Consider the following 12,189-nt stretch of genomic DNA (forward strand, 5'->3'; position numbering starts at 1 on the left):
GGTTAGAGGAAGGAATTGACTGCAAACTTTATAGCTTTTCCGATTTGCGCATTAAGATGAAAGAACTTAGTAATGGTTATCCGTATTACTCAAAATCTTTAAAACGAAAATTACTTGAACATTATGGTGATCTTATTTTTTTTGGAGAACTCTCTGGTCAATCTAATTTAGTTTGTTTCAGAAATATGGCTTCTTTTATTATATCAAAATTCAAAAAAAAGAAAAATCACACTAAAAATGATATTATTACTGCCACTGCAAGAATAATTAAGAGCGAAGTCAGAAAAATGGATGTAAATAAATCTGTATATCCGCCACTAGAGAAGAGGATATGGGTGATATTAAATATGGACTCAAATGGGTTCCAAAGAGTTTACAGCTATTCCTTCAATTTCTATAAGGTTTAAAAAATTAGTTTAGGACAATGCATTGCTCAAGCTTTGCGACCAAGATCTATGATAGCATCAATTCCATTTGGAATTGGCGTAGATATTGATAAATCTTTTGGAACAAAATGGCTTGCGGATCACCTTTACAAATTTGCATTTTCAATATCCTCCGATGAAGTAAAGTTGTTCAAGTTATCTGCTGCAGTTAGTGGAGTAAATGCTGCACAAGAACAAGAGTCCAACTTCCTACATTGGGTGGCTGACAATGTAGATCATAACATAGTGTAGAATGTAGAAAACAATAAAGAAATGTGTATTAAAAGATTAGTATGTGACTATGAACATTGTGAGTTGTTTTATAACTGGTTTGCTGTAAGAAATCCATTCAATATTGATGATAAAAACCTATATTCATTATCTACGGGTGTTGTAAATGGTTTCAGTAAATGGTGAAGATCTTGTGACGAGGCAGAAAACAATAGGTGTTCGTTTACAAAATTGTCTCGACGGTCTTAAGTTTAATGAAGCAAAGTTTAAAAAAAAGAATACGCTTTGTCTTTGGATGTTTTGACCAATAACAAAGAACTAGACAAACAAACTAATTGTTGTGTCGATTCAACACTCCTTTTTAATAGGCTAATAGGATCTACATCAGCTATATAAGAAAAATTATGCCACCACTTATATTATATATGATGGTTATGATAGAGGGTCTTCAATTAAATCTAATGAACACATCAGAAGAACAAAATGCAAAGGTTCTTCCCAAAATCTTGTCATAAGAGAAAATAATCAGGTTCTGTACTCACAAGATTGCTTTCTATCGAATTCACACAACAAAGCACAATTAATTTTACTTTCGTCAGACTATCTTAAACAAGATGGCCAAGAAGTATATGTTTGCAAAAAGGAATGCTGACACGAAAATTGTCTCTAAATCATCGAAAGTTGCAAAAGAAATTTCACCATGCATTGTTGTTGCCAAATATATGGATATAGTAGTGGAAACTGCGAAAAGGAAAACCTAGTATTTTAAAATTACTGCAAAAATCGAATAGTATACAATCAGTATCTGAAATTATTTTGGATTATTGGGCAACCAAAAAAGATGTTGGAGAATCTGCTGTAAAAGCTTTCATTGAACTTTTTGGTGGAAATACAGAATCTTAGTTAAGGAAAATGCAGTTGGTATCTGAACGTTTAATTTTAATTTTTTGTCATTCATTTAGATTGAGAAAATTTAGATTTAGATTGAGAAAATAATTTATTAAATAGTATTATTTCTTAGACATTTGAAAAATAAACAAATGATTTATGAAGGAATTATTAAGCCAGAAAAGTTACCACCCGCAGATCATGCTGCTTTTTTTAATAATAATAATAAAAATATTTTATAAATAATATAATAACAATATTTTATATAACAAGATTTTTTTTAAAGAATTTAAACAACTACGCTCATTAAAATATTTATAATTCCTAAATATAGTATTTTTTCATGTTTTTATAAAAAAAAATTACAAAAAAAAAAAAAAGGCAAACTAGCAATCATTATAATATTATGGTTTGTAATATTTTGATATTAATATTATATCTATATATATATATATATATATATATATATATATATATATATATATATATATATATATATATATATATATATATATATATAAATGTTAAATAATAGATGTGCAACCTGAGGCACAAAAGCACTTATTTAAAATAATTTTTATATTTTAAAATTTATATTGAGCTTATAAAATTGTTTTTGTTTACTTTCAAAAAATCGTAAGCATTTTTTTTGAAATTTAATCTTTATCCAAATATTTTGTGCCATTTGTCATGTGGTTCATATTGTAGAGTATGATAAGTAACTTTAAAACAATACTTCTAAACAATGTCAATGATTGGTTAACGAAAATACTTTATCTATATGTTATGTTATATGATTTGTTTTAACTTTTTTAATTAGTTGAAACATTCTAAAATAGATTTAAACACATGAGTTCCAAATAAAATTAGGAAAAGATTTAAAACGTTTTTTTGAGAAATTTTTGATTATACTACTATTTTTATTATTTCTCTTTTCTTTAAAATTTGTCATTCACTTTGTTTTCCATAGTTTTTAATAAAACTGGCTTTAAACTCAAACAATCCTGAGAGGTTTGAGAAAATTTAGATTTAGATTGAGAAAATAATTTATTAAATAGTATTATTTCTTATATAAGATAAGTATTTTTTAATTGATAAAAGTAAAAAACTGGCTACATATAAGATTACAGAAAAGATAAATGATAAAGTGATTTCATGCGGAATGTAAATCTGAGTCGTCTAACTACCGTCCCATTAGCCTTCTTCCTATCATAAACAAGGTTTTTGAATCTTTAATTAAAAAACACTTAATTTCTCATCTCGAATCTAATAACTTACTTTCTGACCATCAATATGGATTTTGATCTTCTCATTCTACAGCTGATTTGCTAACAGTAATAATCGATAGGTTTTATCGTGCATTAAATAAAGGCGGAGAGGTTAAGGCCATCGCTCTTGACATTTCAAAAGCTTTTGATAAAGTTTGGCATGCTGGTCTTCTCCATAAGCTTTCTTCTTATGGTGTATCTGGCAACATCTTTAAGATGATTGAATCCTTCCTTTTCAATCATAGTATAAAAGTTGTCCTCGATGGTCAGCACTCTTCTTCTTATTTTGTAACTTCAGGGGTTCCTCAAGATTCTATCCTTGGCCCTATACTCTTTTTAATTTACATTAACGATCTTCCAGATATTCTGACGTCTAAGGTGGCATTGTTTGCTGATGATACTACCATTTATTCTTGTCGTGATAAGAAACCAACACTCTCTGATTGCTTGGAGGGGGCATTTGAGCTTGAAAAGAATCTTACTTCTGCTGCAGCATGGGGCTCACAGTGGCTGGTGAACTTCAATACAGATAAAACTCAATTTTTTTCAGCCAATCGTTATCACAATAATTTAGATCTTCCTATACTTATGAACGGTAATGTACTTGATGGTTCATCTACCCTTCATCCTCTAGGATTAACTCTTACTTCCAATCTTTCTTGGAAACCATATATCAAATCAGTTGCAAAATTAGTATCTGCTAAGGTTGCATCTCTTTATTGAGCTCGTCACTTTCTTACTTCGGATTCTATTCTCTATCACTAAAAATCTCAAATCCAGCCTTGTATGAAATACTGTTGCCATATCTGGGGCGGATCTTCTAATGATGCCTTTTCTCTTTTAGACAAGGTGCAAAAATGCATTGTAAACATAGTTGGACCTGCTCTTGCAGCCAACCTCCAACCATTATCACATCGTCGTAATGTTGCTTCTTTTTCTCTTTTCTACAAATACTATAATGGGCACTGGTCTAAAAAGCTAGCGTCTCTTGTGCCATCTACTTAAGTTCATTCTCGTGTTACTCGGCATTCAATTAAGTCTCATCCTTTTTCTGTGACTGTTCCTAAGTGCTCCAAAAACGCTTATTCGTCTAGTTCTTTGAAATTCCCTTCCTTCATCTTGCTTTCCTGATTCATATAATTTGCAATCCTTTAAGTCGTCTGTCAATCGTTATCTTGTTCTACAATCACCATCTTTTTTCTTTCAGTAACTTCCAACTTTAATTAGTGGCTGCCTACAGCCTTGTTGGAAGCAAAGATGTTCAAAAAAAAAAAAAAAATATTGTAATACAGCAAAAATGCAATTAGTCAAGTTTAACATTGTCTGAAGAGTAACTGATTATTGAACAGAAATATCTATACACCGTAAAAAAAAATATCCGTCCAAGAAGGTTTGTGAAAGGCAACTGATTTGTAAATAAATAAAAAACTCTATTTGGTGACTTCTTTCTAAGTAAGAGTGGCATTAATTTGCAAGTTAAAAATAATTCATTTCTTGGTTGCCTCTTTTTTGTTTGATAGTTGATCAAAATTGTAGACCTCATTTTTCTTCTGTATCAACCAATTGCATCAAAATTGCAGAACTCATTTTTCTACTATATCAACCAATGATCTTGAAATGGTGTTAAAGCCTTTCTAAGCGTCTTTTAAATTTTGGTCTAGTTTGTTTGTAGGCTCATAAACAGTGCAGATTAATGAAGATCTATCTTTTCCAAACATTAAATCTTGATTGCTTGTAACTTAAGAACAATCTACTGCTGCCACTATCTGAGGGTCATTATAAATGTTTTAGGTAGTGTTACAGAAACCATTTCAAAATTACTTCGTTTGAACAGTGTGCAACTGAAAAGAATGAAATCTACTTCTTGTGCGTGTCTTACTAGTTCAGAATTTACATCTCCTTCATGATCTTCAAGATTAACAATTGGATTGTAAACTCTTTCTTCATAATTCATTGTCTTTCTGAATTTCTGCAGAAAATTCACAGAGCTTCATTATTATTTATTTTTTTGAATTGATCTATTCTTTTTTATTTATTTCACTTTTTTTTTGTCAAACTCTTTTTGAATGCTTACAATTCCTTACAGAAAGCTTCCTTTCTTTCCATAACATTCAGTGAAAAACTTTCATAAATGTTTTTTTATCTCACCAGTCACTTCATAAGCAATTCTTAAAATTAAAATATTCCTGACTGCATGAAAGTGGTCTTCAAAGTGCAAAGCTTCAAATGAAAGTGGTCTTCAAAGTGCAAGATTTGGTATGGGAGAAAATATTGTATACATATAATATTAATTTAAACAACTATTTGTTATTGTTTTTTTATTTTTTCGGTAAAAAAATCTACATATGTATATAAACATAAGTGTCAATCAACAATAGTGTTAGAGTGTAAACACTTGATTCATGTCAAAAAAGCAACAATGAAGTAACAATTAGGTATATCAGTACTATCAAAAATTATTAGAATGTAATATAATAAGTAATATCAAAAATTATTAGAATGATGTGTAGGGCCATGGCACGAACTAAATCAAATCACATGTATATACATCAACTAAAATAGAGATAAGTGCAAAAAAAATCTACATATATGGACTATGGACATGGAGGTTTGAGTGTATGACTTAAGTCTTGATTTTATGTACTAAAAGCTTAACTTTTTTTTAAAATAATAATCTGAAATTGACTTTTGCAATGTTATAAAAATACTAAAATTTTCTGTTATTCTGCATTTTCCAGCATTTGTAGTTAAATAAAAGATAATCATACCTTATGAGTTATATCAGGACATCGAAGAAGCAAATCACCAAATAAAGCAACATTTTCAAAAACATTACCTAAAGCTACAAACGAAACATTTTGTAAATAGATATAAAACAAATACACACAAACACTCACAAAAAAAAAATAATAATAACAAAAAAAATAATAGTTAGATTTTTACTTTTTTACTTTTAACATCTTTAAAAGAATTTCATGTTTAAACCTGAAACTTCACACAAACTTTTCTTGAATGTGAAGATTGTCTTTAGGAAGTTCAACATAATTAGATGCAAAAATTAATTATTTCAACAACTGAAAAATACGTGCTGCTTTTCTTTTTTATAACAACTTTTAAAACGATCAAGCATGCTATTGATGTGTATTTTTTTTTTTAATTTTGGCAATTATATAGTTAATAAAAATTTCAGTCAGAGAAAAACATTCATTGGTAAAATTTTATTTGAATAAATTAACAATATCTACAACTAAAAAACATTTTACAAAAGAAGGAATCTAAAAATATAATAATTATTTCTACTTTTAAAATTTTTTCTACTAAAAATTATGTAGAAAAGAAAAATTCTTATTGTTAGAAGAAATCTTAATATGAACAGTTAGAAGAAATCTTTCTTCTTACTGTTCATATTAAGTAATTTATCGTATTTAGATGTGTTAATGACATCAGAGGCATGCGATGGCCAACAAGATGTTATCAAAATAAACAACAAAGAAAAAATGATTATATCATTAAATTGTATTACAATATTATGTGAAAGGTATAATGATATAACCATTTTTTCTTTGTTGTTTAAATTATGTAAAATTTTAAAATTCTGTGTTTCAACAAAAAACCAATTGTTCAACTTGTCACACTAGCACTCCGAAGTGGGTCAATATTAGTTACAAATACTAGATAAATATGGCTAGATGGTTATTTAAATGAAAAAGATTATTTTTTCGTTTAAAAAAATGGAAAAAAAAAAGATAATGTAAACCTCAAACGAAAAATCAATTAAAAAGAAAGATTACAAAAAAAGGTACTTTTGTGTAATTTAAAGGAAATATGCCTTATAAATAAATTAATAAAAAAAAATTCCAGGAATTCAAACAACCTACTCAAAATTTGCTTTATTTAGAATAAAGTGGTGCATTTAGCCAGATAAAAGTTGTATATTTTGTGTGCGTTTGTTCTTATCACCAAAATGCTAAATTGCTTGTGGATGCCTAAAATATTGGTGTAACATCAAAATCTTCTTTCAAAAACTGTTTGCCTAGTGGAAAACAAAGAATGCATGCAGGGGTGTGATAATTGTCCTCGTAATGAACTGTTCACCATGTATTTGTATGAGATTTTTGGGGAATATGAGCACGATTATGAGAAAAGCTAACTACAGGTTATGCAACACTAATGTGTCTGACAACATCTCATTTTTAGTATCTCACTTTGAAAAGCTACTAGCTCATTCTTTTTTTGCCCACTCTCAATCTTAATTGACTAAAACAAAATTAGGAACAATTAAGCATTATTGATGACATTGTAAACAATTATGTTTTAGTACACTACAGTTAAGAAGGCTGTATATATATATTCTCTCAACTCTTTAACTCCGAAATGGGATTAAAAATACAAGATATAACATAAACTTATCTTATAAGTTGCTGCATGATATTGCAGTGATATAATAACATAGTCCAAAAATAGTTCCTTGATCAGAACTATAAAGTTTTCTTTACTTAATTCAGTGATATAATTAAAAAGTTGAAGAAATAGTTTAAAAGCAATTTAAAAATAAATAGTTGCAATCATAAACCTCAAAAACTTTACTTTTTTTGGTGATATTTAATTAATAAGATAAAAGAACGTCACAATAGTTGAAGCTTTTGTAAAATTTATAACTTGGAGAATTTAATTTTGCCTGAGCAATTTTAATTCCATTAAAAGTTTTGAATGTTGAATGAATTATTTAAATTGTCACTGTAAAGATGAAACTATTTTAAAATTAATTTCTGGTGATTTTACTAGGTATTTTTTTAAAAGAAGCAAGCTGTTTCAATTAAGGAATTAAATTATTCCAATTTAGAATACCAGTTGCCTTGACTGGAACAAAATGGTGGTTTAACAAAACTAAATTTATTTTCAATAACAGTGCAATCAATAAGTGAATCAATCAATTAAGTCAAACTATGGTAAGAGTATAAAAAAGGTATAAAAAAATATATCGTAAGTATAATTGTTTTCATAATTAAACATCTTTGGTTAAAAAATATTTACTACTTAGGTGTTTCAATTTTGGCAACTCTCTCCTACTAAAGTATGTATAAAAATGTAAGGATATTGTTTGTTAGCATATAAAAACATTTATGTTTATACTCATATTATATGCCTATTATATATACTATTAAATATATAATGCATTATAAATTTTTTCCTAACCCCAGCTATCAACCGCTGTTAAATTTGATCATTTTTCCATGGTCTAGTTTGTAAAACATTCCATATTTAACTGGGGCCAGAGACTCTGGTCTTTAACTAACCAGAGATAAAACAAGTAAAGTTAAAAATTTTTAAAACCCAATGCTTTTATATGTTATTAAAACACAAATTTTGCAATCAATTTTTTCTGATACTACTGTTTTATTTTATTAACATTCAGCTGTATGCGTGTGCAAAAAAACAAAAAAGTTCAGGAAGATGCGGGTCTCGAACCACAGACATTCTGTTTACGAAGTCAACGCCTTATCTAAATATGCTAAATGTGCGTATAAGTAAGAAAACAATCAATATACTTATTTATAATAATTTTACTCTCTTTTCCATATAAAAATAAACTTAATTAAAATTAACTAAATTAATTTATTACAAAACTAATTACAAAACTAATTATTGAATATTTTATTGTCATCAAGCAAGAGTATGTATGCAAAATTTGAAGAAAATCTATCATCAGGAAGTGACTCAAAAATTAATTGCAAGATTTGATGCTCACAGACAAACAAACAGACAGAGATGACAAGTTAATAAAAGCATTGGAGAAAATCGCTTAAAAACAAATCATGGCAAAATTTGAAGAAAAGAGAAAAAGACAAATAAGTGAAGACAATTAGAGATTCTTGGAAAACAAGTCACAAAGTTAACTGAGTAAGAGTTTAAGACCAAATTTTTAAGCTTTAGTTCTAGCAGGTACTAGAGCCAAAGCATTCAGTGTGATGAGCATTCAAGTCACTAATAACAACAATTTTAGCTGTTGGATAAATACGAGGTTGATCATTTTGAAGAGAATTAACATTAAGATTAAAGAGAAATACAACTGAGTGGTGGTGTTAGATATATACAAAAGCACGAAAAAATTAATATTCTATCTGAAGTTGTAACAAAGGAATTTTTATGTGAACAATGCATACTAAGAGCACTAAAAGAGGAACACTATCCAAACAAAAATAAACTACAACAAAAACAAGTAAGAAGATTGAGAACAGCTTCATTTACAGAGTTTTCATGGTTGTGATATTCTAAATGAGACAAGTTTTTTTTTCTTTTGTCTTTTTTAATAGATTTTTTAAAAACATTTATAGCGTTAGGTGCCACCAAATTTATAGCGTTAGGTGCCACCAAATTTATTCTTCTAAAATTTGCTCAAATAGCTTTTAAACTAATTTATAAAAACTTATCAATTAATATCTAAATAATAAAAAATAAAAAAATAAAAAAACAATTGAGATTTGTAATTTTTTCTTATACAAATTCATAACTTTGCATTTTAAAAATATTTTAAAACAGTCTATTGGACAACTTTGAAATCGCAAATAATAAAATTGTCAGAAAAGCTTCAGAAATATTAGGTAAATTCTCACTTAAATTTACCTTACATTTACAGCTTGAACTTTAAGTACACAAATTGAAAATTAATTATATTTGCACATATATTAATAATAATAATTTAAAAAAATGTTCCCTTTTTTAATGTGCAAAATATATAAGGACAAATAACATATCTGAACCCCTAAAAATCTAACACTTAGAGCTCACCAAAAACAAATGATGCACCAACCATAATTGCTATAATAAACGTGCAAAAGATATTCAACACTTACCATCAAGATATTTCTGGTCTTCAGGAAATTCATCTCCGGGCACATAACCTGATTCTTCAACTAAAGTCTTTGCTTTTTCAACAACCTAGTTAAAACCTTTTATATTTTACTACATTATTTTCTATGTATACTACAATCTTGTTATTATTATTGTTATTATAATTACTATTATATCATTTTAAAATAAGTGTATAAATATTATTGAGACATTTTGATCCACATTTAAATTATAATGCAAGGCACAGAGTTGCAATGAATTGTTCATTAAAAAGATTTTTACTAAAAGAAGATATATATACATAAATAGTGCTTAAAGTTCTTAAAAGAACAAAGCAATAATAAGTTAGTAGAAAATCATTTATTAAACTTTTTTTTTTTTACATGGTGTTTCATCAATAAAGACACATCAGAAAAAAATCTCTGATTTCCATTATAATCAGAGACAATGCCTGTTGGGTATCATAATTAATTTGATCATAGCAACAAATGCCCCAACAAGATCAGGTATATAATACTGAAGTGAATGGTTGTATTGGTATAACTAATAGATTTTAATTTGTTAAGTTTTAAAAATGTTTTGTTTTTTTTTTGCAAATTTTTTTGCAAGCTCATCATATAATATTGAGTTGTCCAATAAATTCTTGCTGTTGTTTTAAATTTAAAAATTTGCGATCGAAACGAAATGTTTTAGTATAATGTTTTGTGTTATTCAAAAGATAATTTTTCCCTCTTAAAGATAGTCTATTTGGTTTTTGTGTTTGTATTCATTTTTTATTTATTTGTAGAGCATTTAAATGGAGTGTCAAGTCCACAAAAACGAGCATTTTTGACACCACTTTCTTTTTGCGTTTAACCAGCAATAAGCAATAGTGGTGTAGTAGTAGAGCGCTTGCTTCATAAGAGAAAGGTTCTGAGTTTGATCCTGCAGTGGCCTTGTTTGTCAAGGTTCGTGTTTAAGACTTATAGAGTTGAGAGAGGGTTATAACCACAATTAAGTAGCCTCTTCGTCTGTAGCAACCTTTATTCTTGGCCTTGGGAAGGTAAATTAAAAATTAAAATAAAAATAAAAACCCAAGGTGCCAAAGCCACAGAAGCTGCTAGAGAGATTTATGCCGTATACGGAGAGGGCTGAAAAAACTGCTCAAAAATTGTGTTTGCGAAGTTCAAAAGTGTTGATTTTGATCTCAAGGACGCATTTGATGAAGTGCATTAGAATCAAATTCTGCACGAAGATGCACGTCAAACAACCAGAGAATTAACAGAGCATATAGGATCCAAAAAATCAACAGTAGCAGAACATCTTGACTCAATGGGAAAAGTTAAAAACTCTGAGTTTGGGTGCCACTCATATTGAACAAAAACAATAAAAGCCAATAATCCGCCTTTACTTCCAGTACGCTTGCTTATCATCTCTCAACTTATGGGCATAAGCAAAAATTTCTTTATCGCATCATCACTGGTGACGAAAAATGGTGTCTTTATGTCAACATGAAGCAGCGCAAAGAATGGTTAAGCCTGAAAAAACAAGTGACTCCACAAGCAAAGCAAGACCTTCATCCAAGGAAGACCAATACTCTCCAGACTTAGCGCCATTGGATTTGCACCTCTTCCAAATCTCTTTCAAACGCTTTGCGCAGTGTTTCGTTCAATAATAACTTCGAATTACGGGTATGGTTAGACAAATATTTTAAATCAAGGCCAGGGTATTTCTATCAAAGAGGAATTGAAAAACTCTTTGAGTCATAAACAACAACAGAACATACATTATTGATTAAATTGTTGTTATTTTATGTTAAAAAAAAAATTATAAAAAAAAAAAAAAAAATGGCAAGAATTTATCCGACAACCCAATGTAATGCTGAACTTAGTGTCCCTTCAAGCGTGTTTGACACGGAACTCTTGTCAGCCATTGCAACAGAGGTAATAGCGAGAAAGAGTTGCAGCACAACATCTCCTTAATTTTGATTTATAGAATTTATTTACTGTTTTATAAAGTTTTTTGTTTATTAAATAGCATTAAAACTGCAATCAATTTACCTGTTAAATTATTAAATTTTTATTTTTTAATTTAAATTAATTAATTTGTTAAAACAATTAAATTTGGCTGAAGTGGTTAGCTCGCAGAGTTTCTAAAGCAAAGTGCACAGTGCTTTGCTTCAGAAATTCTAACACTGGCTACTTTTTTTTCTTCTGGCAGTTAAAATCCTACCACTGGCCCTATTTTTTGATATATACAAAACATATATAGAGATACTATATACTATAATAAACGAAAGGAAGAGAATTTTCAAAAAAGCTTAAAATTTCTAAAAACATCAAAACACCAGGAGAAATTAGTTGCACATATGTCATGATAGAGATACTAATGTTATTATAAGCTTTTCCATTGCTGCTGTGGAGGCAAAAAAAAAAAAAAAGCTAGAAAAAACTTTTAAAATTTTATTTTAACAATTTAATGTTCTTTTTGGTAAACTAATTTTTTGCTAAAAATATACAGTTAGAATGAAAATATATTGTGCTAAG

The 12,189-nt window shown here is 28.4% G+C and overlaps 1 protein-coding gene across 1 annotated transcript in view; it reads right to left on the reverse strand.

The window, feature by feature from the left end:
- The window catches only part of LOC101236441 (coiled-coil domain-containing protein 134), a 45,771-nt gene that overhangs the window by 15,323 nt on the left and 18,259 nt on the right, over positions 1 to 12,189 (reverse strand). Inside the window, exons 3-4 of the mRNA XM_065812410.1 lie at positions 9,667 to 9,751; positions 5,581 to 5,654 (exon numbers count right to left, since the gene is read on the reverse strand). Coding sequence (XP_065668482.1) covers positions 5,581 to 5,654; positions 9,667 to 9,751 — 159 coding nt within the window. The remainder of the gene's footprint in view (positions 1 to 5,580; positions 5,655 to 9,666; positions 9,752 to 12,189) is intronic.

Source organism: Hydra vulgaris, chromosome 12 (genome assembly GCF_038396675.1).
Source record: "Hydra vulgaris chromosome 12, alternate assembly HydraT2T_AEP".
Classification (NCBI taxonomy): Eukaryota; Metazoa; Cnidaria; class Hydrozoa; order Anthoathecata; family Hydridae; genus Hydra; species Hydra vulgaris.